Here is a 19,559-nt window from a genome sequence, read left to right as displayed (position 1 = left end):
CACAACTGTAAATAGTAATGAGCGGGCGGAGCTGCTTGTTTGCCTCTGTATCCCCTCCTCCATTTCACCGCGCTTTACAGAGAAACCCGGAATCTTAAATTCTTCCTTACCACCTGTAAAGAAATACACATAACTTTGCCGATCACCGTGAGTGGAGGCAGTTTTGTTTTCTTCAGTTTGCAGTTTTTTTGTTTGTTGTTTTTTTTTTTTAAGACCTCACAAGGAAGCTCGCTGTCTTGGCTCACTGCTTCATGCGCTCCTGCGGGGTTTTTACAAGGTAAAGACCTACTATTACTCTACCGTAGTCACATGCATGCACATGGTGGAGCGGTGTGTGTGAACTTTACAGTATCACTACCTAGGGTTAGGTGGTTTTCAGAGTCCACACATCAGTTAGAGAGCTAATGCGTGAAACGTGTTTCTGTGCGTAAATGTGAGTGCATGCCTGAATACGCACTGAAACTTGAGGCACCCACGCTGTAGACCACATGCACGTCTCGCTTGGACCCCATTTTAACCGCTTTTATACCGCGCATTGCAGTTTTTCTGCAGCTTCGCGTGCGGCTTCAAACGGCGCAGAAGAACCAAATGTAAATGACATCATTTCCCTTTCCTGTATCTGTATCTCCACTCACCCAACTTACTTGCACCTCAGTACTGTGAAGTACTGAGGTGCAAGTAAGTTGGGTGAGTCCATATTTAGGGACTACTACTAAGAATGCATTGTCTGTAACCATGATCGTGTAACGTGAGAGGGGTGATTCCTGGAGTGTGTTCAGGCTGGATCCGGCTGTGCCAGGAGCAACAGTGCAGCCTGTCCAGAGGTCCGGTGATGCATGTGAAGATGGTGGTGGCAAGGGATGCCACCGTCCTCGATTCAAGACTGGTCTTAAACCAGCACTGACAGATTTGCACCCTTGTAGGGGTGGTGGGGAAGTCTGGACTGGAGTGAAAGCAGCAAGTGGCCGCACAGAGCAGATACTGACATACAAGACAAGCAGCAAATCAGAAGTGGTGGAGCAAGTATTCACTCGCTGAACAGAACCATAATGGAAAGTTGAACACGCCGGGGCTTAAAATCATCAGATCAAGCAAAAGAGCATCTGAAGAATCGGTGTTAAATTACAGATGTAATATCTAAACCCATGAAATAGACCAAAACTAGAAACATACAATCGACATGAAAAGTGTAAAACATCATAAAAGCAACACACTGTTTGATGGATAGTTGCATGGAGGTTTGACTCAACCTGTCTCAGCCTAATGAGATTCTCACTCTCTCTGAATTCGGCATTTGAAAAAACAGCTGGAAATAAGTGACATCCTTTTTTTTTTTTTTGTAAAAGCATGATCTTTTTAATAATTTGATTAAAATAGTTTTTTTTTTTTTTTTTAATTGCTTAATACTAAAGAGCATTATCTTATTCTAAATGAAACTGTCAGTTAGGAATGACTCAGTGAAAAGAGATGACCTTTTAGATTTTGATGGCAACAGTTCAGACCGGTTCTAGTTGGTCTAACTTTAGCCGGTCTGAAAGTGGGTCACTAAGCAGGCAAGTTGCTGAGTGCCATGTTGCATATGAAGCCTATACCAATGCACAGAGGGCTGTGTGTGTATGGAAGCTTTCCAGGTTCACTGAGGTTCTGGGGACGGCCTCAGCATTCTCAGGCTTCATATTTCCTCTTGGCTAAATGACTTGTTACTTATAAGGCTCAGCAGCATCCACATAAACCTGTATTTTAAAGAGTGTCCTGCTTCTGTTTGTGCTCACACTTAAAACTTAAACAAGTTGCCAGTGGTGGTTTGTGACTTTAACCTGTCATGGCACTGTGCAAAATGTAAGTGACCTTTGCTGAGGTAAATAGAAGCAGTGTGTACAAAACTTGGATCAGGGGCTTATTACAATGTTGGGTAATAGTAATATACACACAAACAATGCGTATTCATGGTTACAGAAGTGATTAGTTGCTGGAATAGAAACAGCTTTAGATTCTGAGGAATGAACTTGGTATTCAGTGAGAAGTGATGCAGCTTTGTAACTGTCAAACGTACAAAGTGACTCGCACCGTGAATTATCACAATACAAAACTCAATATCAGAATATAAATGTACAAATATGGTGTGTTGAAATACACACAATTTTATTGCCGTTTGCAGTTTTATTTTACTACAAGAAAAATGTAAAGATTCTGTTAGGGGCATCAGGTGTGGAGAAAAACTATTTAAACTACTGTGTCAATATATCGTTGGTTAAAAACTCTGAAAACTGGATTACTAACATATTCAGACTGACACTGTTTGTTGTGAATATGACCGTTAGTCCGCCTGAATTATCAACCAATAATCAGCAACGAGAGTCTAGTGTTAGACAGAGATATCAGTGAAATTTTGCCTTCTTTCATTTACACTTGTAGGTCCCCAAACAGTTTTGCTCAAAATGTCTTTTTGCACCATTGTTTTTTTGTTGTTGTCTGAAAACAGTTTATGAAGGCTGGTTCCTGACTTAAAAAAAAAAAAAAAAAAGGCAAACCATCTCTGTAGTTGGACTGAATGCAGGTGAAGGGTAAATCTTCTGTTTCCTAAAATATGTGATTATTTCTCTGGCCTGTGTCCAAGAGGAGGATGAGAGAGGAGCATTGGTGTCTGTCCAAACAGGGGGATGACGCTTTCTCATTTGCACCCTTTCAAAACTTCTTTGTTTTTGTTATAAGTCTGACTGTAAAGAATGAAGTTTTTATGGTCCAAACTTGGCTGCGAACATGATAATGATAAATATAACGATGCTTAAATGTGCTTTCTTTTTCCTCAGTTAGGAAGAATTATGACCTGCCACATTCGTCAGATGTTGTCACCTGCTGCATCACTCATATCCGTCGTTGCTTTCTGTCCACAGAGGTGGTGCAGCCTCATGACCGTGCCTGCTCTTGACCGACTTGACTGACCAACTGACTGACTGACACACATTATTGAAATCCACACGCGCCGCGAGCTCAAGGTGACTTTGTCACAGACATAACAAGCAATCGGACGGCTAATCAGATCAGCTTTCTTATAAAGCGGTGTGTGTCCACCTCGCAGAGTTGAATGGGGTCACGTGTGCGCAAAGATGTTTTGGATGGGAACAGATGGGGAATGTCAACAAGCAGCGGTCGACACTCCGCTGTTGCATGCCGTTCTTTCTCCTCATTGAACCCACCCGCTAGCTCAATGAGCAAAACGCCCACGGTGAGTGTGTGCATTTGGGCAGTAGACCTCAATGACTCCAGAATAGCAAGACTTCACCAGCAAACAAAACATAGGACAACGTGCATTATATTTTTCCATTCCTTGAACATCGTGCAGTGCAATTCAGTGAAAGAGCCAGAGGAAGAAAGCAATGCTTGTGTGCATTGTAATGTGTGTATATGTGCACCTGAAGATACCGCGCGAGCTTGCAGGTCTAGGCATGAGTGTGTTTTTTTTATATCCTCACTGTGTATCGTTCCTAAAGCAGTGTAAGGTCAGGTTGTCGTGTCAGTGAAAGTAAGAAACATTGTCTCATCTGACAGTTGTCCTGTGTGGCTTTCCATGACCTCTGCCATCAGGTATGTTCAGAAGAAATACTCAACAGGAAAAAAAAAAAAAAAAAAAAAAACCATCAGCAAGAGTAGTTTGACTGTAGCAACAAGAAAGGGTGTTTGTTTGTGTCAGTTTTTTTCAAACCCTGTATATTCCCTGCTAGTGTTCGTTCTGCTTTGTGGTGATGCACTTCAGCAATTTACTGCAGTTATTGTGTAGTAATACTGAGAAGTGTAAATGTCAAGCAGTGTCATTTTCATGGCCTACTTTCATTGGTGCTGAAGGATCACACCCCCCTTTCCTGTTCACCCGCTCCCTCCCCATTTGATGGGCACTGCCTCTTCTTTCGTCACATCTCCACTACCGTACTCAGCCAAGTCACTTTTAAACTGACACCGGCTCCTGTACGTGTGTCAGTGTAGAACACGTTTTTCTTTTGTAACTTTGATTCTTGGTATTTATTCCTGTGTAAATAAACGTTTCATCACAGTGAATTCAAATAAAGCATGCACGTATGCGCTTGTGTGCATGAGTGACACCTAACCCAAAGGCTTATGTGGATGCAGCCAACAGTTACCACCACTTGTCAGATCTTGCCGTGGTACATTTCTGTTCCAGGAATCTGCAGCTTTCACACATAAACTGCGTTCTTCTGTGACTGTGCAACTGTAGTCCATTGGTGACATAAGAGTCCAAGAGCATCCAGAGTTTTTAACTGTAAAAAAAAAAAAAAATATGTATCAAGGTTTTCACCACCAACCAGCTACTGCTACAGTTTGCCCGTGCTTGTGTGTGCATGTGTGTGCGTGTGTGTGTGTGTGTGTGTGCATGTGCATGTGCTGCTTGGAATAGCCGAGCCATGTGATTCCTCCAGACTCTATTTCAGAACGGCGGCCGTGGAACGCTCTCACTCTTCACAGCAGCTTGAAGGATAGTTAACAAATAATCCCTGTATCTGTCATCGGTCTTTCAAACTTTACGCTCAGATTAACAGGCGAATCGTATCTGTAGGTGCTTTCAAGTAAGTACTTTGTATGTTTTTCTTACTCCGCCACGTGGGAAGAGGTTAATGCCATTTTGACATTGATCTGAAAGCGTTGACATTGCATGCAATATGAACAATGGTTACTTCTGTATGTTTCCCTGTTTCACACGCAGAAGATTGTTTTGAATTGTCAGATTTGCTTCCATTTAAGGTGTCATCATTCGGTCTGATGAATTGTACTGACAGGGGACGGTTTTGACTAGGCAGTTGCATAACCTGCGTACCCAGGTCAGGGAGGGGTCATGCGGCTCACACAGGCTACTGCCTTCTGTGTTTATGTGTGTGCATGTGTGTCTTCGTTCCTGTAAGCGCTTTATGTTTACCCAGGGCTGTTCGAATGGCATTTCCACCCTCAGCTTTTCTTTACAGTAATGTGGCACACGAGCTGTTGTAATAATCATCTTATATTTTTTTTTATCTGGGATGAATGATAATATAAACTGCTGCTGGTTCGGTCCAGTAATTTCATGGATTATTTGAGGAGCGGCTTTTTATTGTTTGCGTTTTTTATTTATTTTTTATTTTTTTGTTAACAGATGACTTAAAAACATTTTCTCTAAATTTTCTCAGGCAATAGTTTTGCTTATGTCTGCATTTCTTAATCATGCGCTGACATTAACTGAGTGTGTTCAGTGTCGTTTATATATAATGTGTAAATACAATGGTGATGAATTTCATTTGGAATTTTGATTAGGGTATGATAATGTATATAGAGACATAGATACATCCATGAATTCTCCGGGCCGGTCAGCAATTTGTCCCCCCCCCCTTGTCGGTAAAATATAGTGTAACAAAACACAATAAAAAAAAAAACCTGCGCTAATAAATATAATCTTGTATGAGATCTGTATTAAAGAAACATAATGTTGTAGGCAGTTCCACAGTGAGATATAATAAGGGAACCCTTCACCATATGGGGTAATTTCCACTGTGCATTGGTGGGGGCGTGTCCCCCTCTCTTTTCACAATCACCCTCACTCGTCTCATTCACTTCCAATTTCGTTTGGTTCAATAATCGCAATCTCTGTAAAGTGTAACGTCCGAAGCTTCGGAAAGCTTTCGTGTTTCAGTTTAACAAGAGAGGAGAATAATTGAGGAAATCCAGAAGTCCAGAAAGACATGATCATAACATTGCCACATGGCTTCCTCCACCCATCACTGCCTCTTACTGTCTATTGCAAACAACCTGAGAGGATTACTTTCATTATCAATTAATTTTCTTGTTAATCAGTAAACAATTTTATCCATAAAATATTTTAAAAAATAACGGAAAAAAAAGCCTTTATAATTTACCACGTTTCAAGGTGACGTCTTTAAATTTCTCATTTTGTCCAGCCATTAGTGCAAAACCCAAATATATTCAGTTTGTTATCATATACGACAAAGAAAAGCATAAAATCTTCACGTTGTTTGGCATTTTTGCTTAAAAAAAAAAAGACTATAATGATGATCTGACTATCAAAATTGACTATTCGATTAACCGACTCAGCATTTATTTTACTTGTAGATCAAAATATAAGCTTTGTTTGTATATGAGTATAATAGTTGGTCATTTTACAACAAGTGTACTTTTTTTCATACGTGCTGTATTAGGCCAGGGTGGAAAAGTTGTACAATATTTGTGCCTGACTGATTTTTCTGGAAAGAATAAAAAGGTCATCACCTTGGCTTACCCTTGTGTGGAAGTTTCCATCAGACGTGACATGACTGTTGCACTCGCCACACGACCTTTGATTTGTGTGCTCATGTCAATGGGCTCTGGAGAGAAGCCATTATCTAGAAATGGGTGGCGGTGTTATGCTACTGCACGTCACTCCTGGTCTTTCTTCCATGGGACATACCACAGGACATCTGCCAGACCACCACAACTTAACTTACAATGTTTACACCCCCTCCCCTCTTTTTTTCCCTTTTCCTTCCCTCCATCTGTCCTTCATATTTTTTTTCTCCTTCCAAATATCAAATATTACCTCTCAGTATGTGAGCTCAGCACTGGGGAATGTGTATAAGATGTTGGACAGGCTACTGACCCAGAGAAACCACTTTAAAAGAAGACTTACAGCTGGGTTTCGCCTCCAGAGAGTAGACAGTCTGGTTTCAAACTGCGCTGGCTGATCGTCCCTTCGCAGTTTTTTTTTGCAGTTTTTTTTTTTTTATGATCACAGACCATCAAATTTTAATATGAGTCTGTGTATTTATGTGTAGTTAAGTCCAACAGTAACAGTTGAGGGTGACTACACCAATTTTACACACGAAGTAAGGCATGATGACATGTAAGGGCTGCAGTAAGGGCCGGGTCCTAACGGGAACGCGCTGAGGGGTTTAAAAGAAGGGTGCAGCGAGGATCTAATGAAAGATGTTGTCAGTTGCATTTTTGAAATTGTAGGATCCAGTGGTTTCGGAGCTTGACCCATACAAGGGGCTAAAAGTCAGGTAGTCTCGGCATCTGCAGTTTCAATTTGGAGCGTTCTTTGTTAAATCTGTCGCCTTCAAGATTTTAAACCCAATCCTCCTTTTTAATTAGTGCAGAAAAATATTATATTTGGAATAAGTGTAGATTCTCCTTCTGTCTACTTTCTTCCATTAAGTATCTTATTTGCTTTCTTTTAATTGTGTTTACTCTGAGCGCTGTAAACAGTGGTGTATCCTTGTTTGTTCTATGTAACAAAGAAACGTAAATAGCAGTGTTGGTCTTGCTTCTTCTGCTATGCGTAGGAGTAACCCAGTGTGATGATTCAAGACTGTGTTTCTTTGTCCTGAGTTCTGATTCTCTCCGTGTCGAACAGTCTGTTGAAGGGCTTTGCCTCCTCTCCTGTGAGTTGCGCTGCATTATGTAACATATGTCGGCAACGTATCCAGCAATAAGATGGATTATCCCTATAGGCCCCCGTTTTTTTGGCTAGCAGTCACACATTGTGGATTTGGGTTGCGTTATGTAACGTCCCGGGAAACCGTGTTCTACTTACATCAAGTGTGTCAAGCCCAAGTGAACCCCTTTCCCCGAACTGTAACACTTGTGCCACTGTGCCACCTGTGTTTATACTTACATGCAGCATCGTGCAGGCTGCTTTTATCATATATCTGTGTTGGATTCATTTTTTTTTTTTGTGTGAGAAATGTACTTTGCTGAATTACTGTCCTTTATCTGCTCCGTCCTTTGCCTCCCATTAGGGTGTATGTGACCTCTCGCCCTCTCCCCTGTGACCTCTGAATCCCGGTTGACTGGCTCCCCCTCCCCCCCCTTCCTCCCTCCCCTTCCTCGCCTGTGGCCAGACTGTGATCCATGGCGCTGGAGAAGCTTCTGGGTTTCGGGAAGCAGTTGCTCAGGGTGAAGGTGGTGAACTGTAACACAGAGGACTCTCGTCTGTCTCGATGTCTCAACACTTTTGACCTGGTGGCCCTGGGCGTGGGAAGCACACTGGGCGCTGGCGTCTACGTGCTAGCCGGGGCTGTTGCACGAGAGAATTCTGGTAAGTTAACATTTCAGTAAATCATTAAAAGATGTCATCTGGGACAAATCTTCTTATCATTTGATTCTCTTTAACCCCCACCCCACCCCACCCCACCCAGGTCCTGCCATTGTGCTGTCTTTCCTGATAGCAGCCTTAGCCTCAGTGTTGGCTGGTCTGTGCTATGCTGAGTTTGGAGCCCGTGTTCCCAAGACAGGCTCAGCTTATCTTTACTCCTATGTGACTGTAGGGGAGCTCTGGGCCTTCATCACCGGATGGAACCTCATCCTCTCCTATATCATTGGTACAGCAACGCAGCGTTTCCTACTTTGTCGTCTCCTTTTCGTCACTTTTGTAGTTACAGGCAATTACTTGTCTTTAGATTCGATTTATAGGATATTAGAAAGTCATCAAGTACCACATCTCAAAAAAGGAAAAAAGACACTGAGAGATTTCCCTCTGCTTCCCTCTCTCCATCTCAGGCACCTCCAGTGTGGCCCGCGCGTGGAGCGCCACCTTCGACGAGTTGGTAGGGAAGCGCATAGAGCAGTTCTGCAGGGAGTACATGTCCATGAATGCACCGGGCGTGCTGGCAGAGTACCCTGACATGTTTGCTGTTATCATCATAATCACCCTCACAGGTAAGAAAACCCCTCTCTCTCTCTGTCTTTCTCTCTCTCTCTGTCTTTCTCTCTCTCTCTCTCTCTCTCACTGTCCCTCGCTCTTGTGTTGTCACGTTTGCGTCTCATCGAGCATATTTATCTTCGCCGGTAAGCAGCGCCTCACCCTTAAGCTTTTGATGCTTGTAGCAGTTGATATTGCCGCAGGGGCAGATATTCACTGTAAACAATTAGTTGACAAATAAGAGTGAAAAACCTGTGTGACAAGTTTCATTTATGCCATGGGGTCCTGTACCTCTGTGTCTCTTCCTCCGAAGACATTTTTTTCTCATTTCTTTCTTCCTTCCTACGTCTTCTCTGTTTCTAAGGTCTGCTGGCATTTGGGGTCAAAGAGTCAGCGATGGTGAACAAGGTTTTTACATGTATCAACATCCTCGTCCTGTTGTTCATGGTGGTCTCAGGGCTGGTCAAGGGTACTTTGAAGAACTGGCAGCTAGACCCTGAGGAGATCCTACATGCCAATCATACCAGTAACTCAAGCCTCAAGTAAGCATGTAGACATACACGCTTTCACATATCAAAGATGTTCTATCCAATGTTATTTCGGATACTACATCTTTCAGTGTCTCAGTTACTCCGATAATCCACAGATCTCACTGAAAAACGCTTTTGTTTTTGTTTTTTTTAATCATTTCGGAGAACAAATTCATCCAATACAGGTTTTCTGCTGTTTTTATTCATATTTCACCTCTGCTCTGCAGTCTGACAGAGGTCCTGCCAACAAGAGAACGTTTGGGAGTGGGCGGCTTCATGCCATTTGGATTTACAGGCGTCCTGTCAGGGGCTGCAACCTGTTTCTATGCCTTTGTCGGATTTGACTGCATCGCCACCACAGGTCAGTGCTGGATTAAACCAGGAAACCGCTCTGGCTGCATTCTCCTCTTGTTCCACTTCTCAAATCCCTTCCACTGCCTCATGGGTACGTTTCAGTTCCAGTTGGGGGGGGGGGGGGGGGGGTAACTGGATCTGGAGTTGGGACCATTTCAATTGCTTGTCTAAACAGCCAGGAGTATTACATAAGAGGGCCAGAGCACAGAGAAAAGATGTACTTTAGTACATTTGGCCCAGTTCTGCTCTTGGCAGAATGCCAAGCGCAGTGACGCGGGTCAGGGACGTAAATCAAAATGTGATGTGAGCTTCTTTTTTTTTTTTTGTGCAGATCTACATCTGTGAATAGGTGTGTGTCTTCATGCAGGTAGTACGGTTTATTCACTTCACGACCTCTGGGTTGTAAAAACAAAAAAAGGAAAAGAAAAAAAAGGAGCGTTTACAAATTTCTTCCAGCTTGCCTGCTCTCCGGCCCCCGAGCTTTTTCCACCCCTCTTTTTCCTGAAATTTGATTGGCTAGCGTGAAGTTAACCCCGAATGCTTTAGTTTGGCTTGTGGGAGCGTGTCTGTCACACACACATACACACGCGCACAAACACACATACACACACACACACACACATGTCGGTGTGTGTTTTGGCTACCTACAGTTAAGTTGTCTTGAAGCTATTATCCCCTCCCCTGTCCACACACCCACACACACAACTGTTACCACTGTTATGCTTGTGACCCCTGACCTTCCAACAATAGGCCAATCAGTAGCCGTCAATGGTGTAGGAGAGGATCCAGACAGGGTTATACACACTCCATCATCCCGATGTGATTTCACCGCAGAACAAGACCTGAATGTTCGCCTCAGGAGCGCTGTTGCATAATCGCCTACAGCCGAATAGTTGGGTGTTTCAGTCTTGTGGGTGCGCAGGGAAAATAAGCTCCTTGTTCTATTTGTTGCAAAATACCATGCGGAATGTTTCTTAAATACATCTGTTTGCTCAGGTTTCCATGTTTCCTGGAAGTCTGCCAGTGCAGCCATAAAGGAGTGAAGGCTGTGTGCATTTCAGAGTCTGCTCAGTCCTTGCATTAGAATGTGGTTATTATAGTTAGTTACCAACAAACCGTGGCGGAGCAGCTGAGCGAGGGATGCTAGGTTGATATGACAACAGTTGCACAGATCACTATTTAAGAAAGTAAACTGAGTTTCCTTCAAAATAAATGACCTATCTCATTCAAACTATAAAGGGGTCATTTGACAACTTTTAAGAAACTGTTATTATCAATGCAACCAAATCAGTTTTATTAATCTGTGATGTTGGAAACAACATGTCAAACTCTCATTGTATTTATTTGATAGGGAGATTGAACTAAATTACGTTAGTTGTGTGTCTTCCAGTCTAATCAGTCAGTCAAGCCCAAAAAGTTTTAAAGACAAATGTCAGCAGCTGGTGAAGTAATAAATAATGAATAATAAATAAATAAATAAAAATAATAAATTGCATTGTTATTGCTCCTTTTCATATGCCTCTGTCTAGGTGAAGAGGTGAAGAACCCCCAGAGAGCCATCCCTATCGGCATCGTGTCCTCGCTGCTCATCTGCTTCGTGGCGTACTTCGGTGTTTCTGCTGCCCTCACCCTCATGATGCCATACTACCTGCTGGACAGCAACAGCCCTCTGCCTGTAGCCTTTAAATACGTGGGCTGGGGGGGGGCCAAATATGCTGTAGCTGTAGGCTCTCTTTGTGCTCTGTCTACGAGGTAAGCAACTTGCACACTCCTGCACCGGTTTGCCGTTAGTTTCAAATGCATGCCCATTTACTCTAGTTCTCGCTCTCTCTCTCTCAGTGTGTGTGTGTGTGTGTGTGTGTGCACGTTACATGAGTGTATATTTAACCTCAGACGGCATTTGATCCCTTGACTAAAAATAAGAGCACCGCTGAGAATACATGGTAACATCAGTGTATGTATGTGATTATATAACATGTCACCGAAGGCCACCACAACTTTTTTTTTACTAATTTCTAATTTTTAATTTTTAGTTTTTTTTTTTTTTTTTTACTAACAATCAGTTTTTAATAGTTTTGTAATGTCGGTATTATTGTACTATATTTTGTACATGAATTTTGCTTTGATAGATCATTATAATGCATGATTATGAATTATTCCCATTCTTAATTAAAAAACGGCACAGTATATTTGAGGTCAGCTGGAAGCAGATGTGTGCCTTAATATTGAACATGTTCCTGCACGTCACTATTATTCTTACCCTTTATGTCATTAACTGTACATATTATGTTGTGTAAATGTGTAAATGTAATGTATGTACACAGTGTCTGCTCATGTATGTTTCACGGCATTCCTGTGGCTGTAAGTGTGGAAACTATATGTGCTGGTCTTCCTTCCTCCCCGGTAGCCTGCTGGGTGCTATGTTCCCTATGCCCCGCGTGATCTGGGCTATGGCCGACGATGGGCTGCTTTTCAAGTTCATGGCCGAGATCAGCCCCCGCACCAAAACCCCGCTAATTGCAACCCTCACCTCTGGCATAGGGGCAGGTGAGACACTAACACGCATGTGTTAAACTGCATCCATGTACACTGAGGCTACTTTTCATGCTGCAGGGCTGCAAATGTTCTGGCCTATCAGTTGCAAAATCTCTTAAGCGTGTATTGAAGAAACCTGCCAGAAATCAGCAGACGGGCATGAAAAGGTCATCACTAACTGTCCAGGTCTGTTTTTAGTTAGCTGAGGCAGTCCACGTTATTGTATCTCTACTTTGTCATTCATCTAGCATGGGTCAGTGACTAGATATTATTTCTAATGAACCTTAGGAGACTTGAGGGATATTTTCTGCTTGCATCTTAGTGATGATAGAGGAAGAATATTAATACCGAATTAAACTGCATGGTGAAGTAACCTAAGATTTTACATTGGAATGGAGAGTAACAGCATGGAGCACCATATTTGCTATTTAAGGGAGAGAAGTTTTGCATGCTGGCATGAGAATGTCCTTGGACCAACATCATGCCTCCTGCTGCTCTACAGTACAGCCAGCCTGATATCCCATTCCACGTTCTCCTGTCCGCAATCCCATAACTCCTGTCTTACCAACTGTATCCATCTCCTTTCACTAATTCTTCCCTTTTTCTCACTTACTGACCTCTGACCAATTCTTCCTTTCCTCTTGCTCCTCCGCCCTACGCCTACAACTGTCGTCCCAATCTGATGTTTTCCTCCCCACTCCGCCCCAGTCTGTTGGGTTCCATGTTTCCCCTACCCCGTATCATCTTTGCCATGGCTCGGGATGGCCTGCTCTTCTCCTTCCTGGCGCGTGTCAGTGAGAGGAAAGCCCCCATAACGTCCACTGTGACCGCCGGGGTTATGTCCGGTAAGAGGAATAGGGAATGTGGAATAAGGAGGGATAAGGAAAGCAGAGATAGAGAGAGAGGGTGACTGGAGGGGGGGGGGGGGGTGTATGGGATGGTGTGAAAATGAAAACAACTTGACCACTTTGTTGGAAAATGACAATGTGACAATTCAGAAATGTTTATTGAAAAATCATGAAAACATGATGGTTCTTTCTATTATTGAATTATTTTGTATCAAAGGTTATTATGGTCAAACAAATGCTTTCATCTCCCTCTCTTTCTCTTCTTTGAAAGCCATCATGGCCTTTCTGTTCGACCTGAAGGACCTGGTGGACCTGATGTCAATAGGGACGCTGCTGGCCTACACCTTAGTAGCTGCCTGTGTCTTGGTGCTCAGGTTAGTTGGAGGGGACATAAGCACAAGCTCTCAGAGTCATTTCCATGTCGAAATTGGTCCAGCCTCACTCCTGTTGCCATATGCAGTATATTTATATTTGACTAATGAAGCTCTGCCCAGCATTTGTGCTGAAAACATCATAATCAGTTAATTCAAGACATACAGTATCATGACTGACAACTTCAACTTGACGTTACAGTGTGATTGACAAAAACTCACAGGCAAATTGTTTTAAATGGTGTGAATGCAGAGTTAAGTCGCAATGCTAAATCAGTGTATTGTGTGTGTGTGTGTGTGTGTGTGCGTGCGTGCGTGTCAGGTACCAGCCAGAGCAGCCCAGTCTGGTGTATCAGATGGCCAGTACCCAGGAGGACGTGGAGCTGAGCGACGGCATCAGTGTCCCCAGTATGGGCATCCTGCCCGGTGTGGAGGAGAGGTTCAGCCTCAATACCCTGCTGTACCCAGACAACCCTGAGCCATCCACATTGTCAGGCTTCACCGTCAACATCTGTGCCTCTGTCATGGGTGGGTGATCCAGACTTACTTCCATGCAGTGATCAAATACAAAAAATAGGAATAAGACGGCGGGGAGGTAATGTGTTAGAGCTTCTGTAAAGAATCTGGCAAGAGTCTTTAGTTGCTTAGAATCCAGATGAAGATTTCGCTGGATGCATTTAAAATGGGTGAATTTACATAACTTGCGTGGCACTTGTGCAGAGTTGAGCATGAAATAATATGAAAATGGATGTCCTTCTGCAGGAGCGTTGATCCTGGCGTTCAGCATACTGGCGGTGCAGGGGGGCTTTGCCGTGTGGAACATCATAGCCCTCAGCATCATCTTCATGGTGTGTCTCCTCCTCACCTTCATCATCTGGAGGCAGCCCGAGAGCAAGACAAAACTCTCTTTCAAGGTTTGGTTCCAGAGACTCACTCTGTGTAGAACACTATGGATTAAAGTAGTAGTTTCAGGCACTGCTTTGTTCAAACACGACCCCCTGGCCCTTATACTCGTCTCAACCCAAGCTACTTATGTTTCATTTCTTTAGGTCCCAATGCTGCCCTTCATCCCAGTGGTCAGCATGTTTGTCAACGTCTACCTGATGATGCAATTGGACAGAGGCACCTGGATACGGTTTTCAGTCTGGATGGCGATAGGTAGTTATACTCTGTTACTACCCATCATACCTTGCATTTTACACTGACAGTAGCTGTGGAAATTGTGCTCACCCCTAAAGAGGAAATAGTCTTTTCGCCTTTCACTTGAGTGTCTCTGGTTTAAGGACTTCTTTTTTTTCTCATACACTTCACTGCAGATGCTCTCAGACTAACTGCACACAACTGACACTTAACTTGAGTTTAGTAATCTTATTATTCCATCATTTTGTAGTTGCAAGCAAGAACGGATATTTGAATCATGTCTTTAAACATTAAGAATATAGAATAAATAATTAAAAGTCTGCTGGCACCAGCTCACATAACAACAAACTAGAATTAAAAAAAAAAAAAAAAAAAAAAAAAAACAACAACCTAAAAACATCATTTAATTTTACAGTGATTACCTGTTCTATCTTTTCAGGTTTCGTGATCTACTTCTGCTACGGTATTCATCACAGCGCTGAGGCTGCCACGGCCCGCTCGTCTCCAGACACGGAGATGATCGGCTTCAAGCACAGCCGCGAGTCAGAGGACATGCCACAAGAAAAGGAGGCCTTCCTTCACAATGGAATCAGTGCCAGGGATGAGGATGATGGAGACTTGTAGGAAGCATTAGAACATGCTGCACACATTTCAACCGGCCCTGACGCCAGTCTGTCTGTGTAAGAGTATTTCTGACAGGACAACTCCCAGTCCCTCACTGGCCTTATTCCTTGTAGGGGAAAGAAATGATAAATAACTTTGACATAAAATACACAGACCTGTGACGTTCCCCTTCGACAACACAGACAACTGGTGATGATACTCATGCAAAAACAGAACTTCTATAGCCATAAATGACACGTTCTATTATTTGAGTATTGTGATATAAGCTTGTTACCCCTTGTGTTTGGCCTTGAGGTTCAGCTGCTCGTTATCGCTTGGCTGTCTGGAGGAGGGGGTGGGGGGTGGGGTGGGGGGCTCGTGTTGGAGACATGAAACATGGCAGTGTTTCAGGGAGGCTCACAGATACCTCGAAACCATAATATTTGTTTCTCTTCATGTTGGGTCATAGTTACTTCTTTGGAGTGTCTGGGTTACATTACCCGCAATAGGACTGTGTGCACATGTGGTAACAGCTGTTGTCTGGGTGCCTGACAGTTCTACAGTGATACAACTTTTGTGTTTTTTTTCTGTTAAAAAATGAAAACTACTGTATATATCTACATATGTCTGAAAATCAGAAAACACACATCAATATTAAACACAGACTGATACCGATAGCTACATTCTCTTAAACTTGATAAACTCTTATGTAACTGAAGTTGAAATGCTGCTCTAACAGTCCTCACTGACAAGTCGGAGCTTGCACAATACACACCGCAGCACATTTGGCTGGTCAGTGATGTTATTACACTTGTCCGCCAGCAGAAGAGGCCGGTCAGTCGAATGGCTGCACATAACATTGGGCCAGCAGGAAGCTTTAACTTACACTTTCCATGTGTCCAGCTTTAAGTCCAAAGGATTGCGTTGATATCCACCTGAGGTCCCAGACTTTTACTTGCAAAAAGAAAAGACAGGCATATGTCTTAGCAAGAAGCAACCCTGACCAATCAGACGTCATGGATCCGGCTGCAAATTATGATGCAGGAATTGCTGTATGAGCAAAATATCCCGTCGGACAGTTCCTTACACTGAGAGACAGAGATTCAAAGGAAGTGATTCAGTCTAAAGCCTAACAGGAGCATTTTAACTTGGCGAGCCTTGTGACTAGATACCTGATTTTACATACTCTTCACGGTGATAAAGACAGATGTTAAAATATGTTCTCTTTTTGGGATTTTTAATACTCCGTAAAAAAAAAAAAATGAAATCTGATTTGTGTATCTTGACACATGTTGAGCATCAGGCGTAGGCATTGGCAGTTGCTCAGTGCCAGTTAATGTCATGTAAGATTAGATAATAGCGGATTTTCACAGTGCTGGCTGCTGTGTCTTTTTGCATCTGTAGCTTGTAACATTTCGTTAATCTTCTCAAAAAATAAAACAGGCCAACTTTTTTTTTTTTGATGTTCAATTCGGATTAATGTGTTCATTCTCAATTTATTTTACACCTTTTCTTATGTTTATGAATGTATTTCTATTAGCTGCTTCATAAAACATGGTCATTTCCAGTGTGTTTTTCAGATTATGAATCTGATTCAACTTAATATTTACAATTAAGTAAAAGTCTATGAAGAATTGGATCAGATAAATTTCACCACACTTGTACATTTATTTCCTTTTTTTTTTTTTGTTTGTTGTCATTAAAGTATCTCATGCTTGTAGGTATGTTTTTTCTTTTCGTAAACCTAAAAGAGTACTCCGCTTATTTCTACACTACCCAAAATGCAACTCAACCACGAACAGTTTGGTTGGAGATTCAGGTGTGCAGCTAATGTAGCCTGAAGCCGCCAGCCTCATGCAACGAGGGCTGAGGAGTAGAGCCTCGGGGGTCTGGTAAGCTCACTTTTTTCAAAATCCACAGCCCGCAGATTTTTCTCTCTTTCAAACTTGTCGTCTTCAGACCCAACCAATGCTGACTCAAGTGACATCGCTTGAAGCAGTCAACTCCCCCCAGGGCCACAAAATTCTTTATACAACTTCATGTGCAGTACTGCTCCCTAAGACCTGTAAACAGACTTTAATGTCCAAACTCAGTGTAGTTTCCCTTTAACATAAGGGAAATTCATCATTTAAATACAGACCTCTGCACTGATTAACACTTATCATTAATATCATATCACCAAAATTTTAGTTTTAACCCTTAAGTGCGTTCACTGTGGTTTTGGCAGTCCCTTACAACAGAGCATATGTGTAATCAATGTAATCGTGTATATAAAATGTTGTGTATATTTCTTGCAGTAAATTATTTGTAAATTGGAGAAAGGGCTTTTTGTTATTTTGAAAGCCTCATGACTTTTGTGCATACGTAGGAGCGTCTGTCTGTAGGTTCTTTGGCTTTGTTGCTTCTGTTTGTGCCAAAACATTGTGTCAATTATGTCGTGTTTACACGGTCAGCGCAACTGAAACTGTATATCCTCGGGATTGGCAAAAATCACTGCCGTCACCTTCTTTTGTCCTGTGGCTGATCTAACCAGTAATGCCATGTTAACAGAAGTTATACAATTAGAAATATGGGATATTGGCATGACTGTGGCAGAAACAAGTGCTCTGGGGTCATAGTGGGTTGCCTGCAATGCAGCATTTCACAGTACAAGTGTAATAATTATGTGTGACATGCAGTTACGACTTCAAGTATTAGCCATACATGACAGACTCCTCCAGAGTTCTTGTCATTTATGGACTCAACACAGTAATATACCCTGTTGAAATGTTACACTAAGCAGTACAGCACTACAATATCTACTTGTTTAGTCACTTTTTAATGTCAAAAACATGCAGTCAAAGCCCATTTCCCATACTTGTATTTGTTTCAAAGAAATCTAACTATTCAACTTGTTACGACATAACTGTCCTCATTTATTCTCAACTGATTCATGTCTTAGCTTATAGTCTCCTTGGGAGTTGTGAATATCCACAGTTGTACTTGTTTTGTTTTTTTCTGCATGACATTTACATTTGATTTTCTGTTGAATCAGTACAAAGGGATTCATGTGTAACTTCTGGGAAAATCAGTGCTGGTTGTTCCTACATGTCGTGCCAAACCTTCGTGTTTACTTCTGAGGTAAATACGGTGTATGCACACATACTATATAAATAGGTAAAAGAAGGAGCTTCTTTCCTTCTCCTTTGATGCTGCTTTAAAGCTCTACAGACCTTAGCTTCCTCCTTTCATAATGGATGTCACATTATAAAGGCTTTTGATGTTTCAGATCCACCTGTGTTGATGACCGGCTGCCTCACGTTTATGTCATTTTGCTGTGATTACATCACTTTCTCAGACTTTTTCTTTTTGTTGCCCTTTTTTTTTTTGATCGGTCATGGTTGGTTTCCAGTGTGTTTGAATTTGTGTACATTTTGTTAAAAAAAAAAGCACAAAAACAACATTTTGTTATTTGTTATTTGTCACTGTGGCTCAGTTTTCTCCTTACTCAACATCGCCTCTCTCTGACGAGGAGCATTATCTCGCTCTTGCTGCATCAGTTGACGCAACTTTTTTTTAAAAAACAAGACTTCATAACTGTCAGAAATGTGCCTTGTGGGGAGCGTGTAAGTTCATCCATGGCTTGCAAAAACCTGAGCTTTTTATTAAGCTTTCAACTGCATCTCACAGCCTTCTTCAGCAGATGGAGCTTGCTCAGTTGTCAATGTACCCATAGTTACTGTTGGCTAGGTGATAACAAATGAACAAACTATCTGCTCAGGAAGACCAGGAGATGCACCTGATAGCTGCAAAAAAAGTTATTAAGTGGACCTTGAGTTATGTTTATTTGTTTGTTTGTTTGTTTGTTGTCAAGATGCACCCTGGTGTTTTGTTTATTTTTCAGATGCACGCCTGTAGTTTATTAATAGGCCAGAGCAAAATGGCTTCCAGTTCTCTGTTAAAATGTTAAACAACAGTCTGACATATGATTGTGTCTAACAAAGAGACAGAGGACAGCTGTTGTCTATGTTATATACACATGAAATGTATATATTTTGGCGCCATCTGCTGGTGGCCTAGTGTCAGGACCCAGGGATACTGTGAATGAGAGGCTGACAGCAACTCATGGATTATGTCATGTTTATACAAACAAGAACTTCCGTCCAATCCCACTAAACTCAAAAACTATAGTACCAGGTACCAACATGTAGATTTAATATTAGACATTTACTGCTATATGTGAAGATTTCCTATGTCGTTTTTGCTTGTTTCCTTTTCTGTTTCCCTTTTTGTTAAAAGTTTGTATGTTTAATGCATAACTCCTGTAAATAAAACGAGCTTTTCCAAAAAAAAAAAAAAAAATCCATCTAGTTGCTATTTATGATGAATTCCGGTGATTTTAATGGCATGGACAGATTTTTCATAACCGGGCTTCTCTCACGATCCAGCAGAGAGCGCACACGTGTTGAAGGAGAAAAGAGCCGGCGCCTGAGCGCGAGGATGAGGATGCCCTGAGAGATGT

At 42.1% G+C, this 19,559-nt stretch overlaps 1 protein-coding gene across 3 annotated transcripts; it reads left to right on the top strand.

Annotated features, from left to right (window-relative positions):
• The first annotated feature begins 87 nt into the window (after positions 1-87).
• On the top strand, positions 88-19,399 carry slc7a1a (solute carrier family 7 member 1a). 3 transcript variants are annotated; one of them, XM_056397343.1, is made up of 13 exons: positions 88-277; positions 7,776-8,074; positions 8,175-8,357; positions 8,536-8,694; positions 9,042-9,219; positions 9,435-9,568; positions 11,091-11,313; positions 11,969-12,108; positions 13,216-13,318; positions 13,638-13,843; positions 14,078-14,229; positions 14,365-14,473; positions 14,895-19,399. In XM_056397343.1, exons 2-13 carry the CDS (start codon positions 7,888-7,890, stop codon positions 15,077-15,079), a joined length of 1,959 nt encoding a protein of 652 aa, XP_056253318.1. In that variant the 5' UTR covers positions 88-277; positions 7,776-7,887; the 3' UTR covers positions 15,080-19,399. The 3 variants fall into 3 exon arrangements, with proteins under 3 accessions (XP_056253318.1, XP_056253317.1, XP_056253319.1); XM_056397342.1 differs by lacking the exon at positions 88-277 and adding an exon at positions 3,991-4,580; XM_056397344.1 differs by lacking the exons at positions 88-277; positions 11,969-12,108 and adding exons at positions 3,994-4,580; positions 12,805-12,941.
• Positions 19,400-19,559: the final 160 nt, after the last annotated feature.

This window comes from Seriola aureovittata, chromosome 15 (assembly GCF_021018895.1).
Source record: "Seriola aureovittata isolate HTS-2021-v1 ecotype China chromosome 15, ASM2101889v1, whole genome shotgun sequence".
Lineage (NCBI taxonomy): Eukaryota > Metazoa > Chordata > Actinopteri > Carangiformes > Carangidae > Seriola > Seriola aureovittata.
This window is presented reverse-complemented; position numbering and strand designations above follow the sequence as displayed.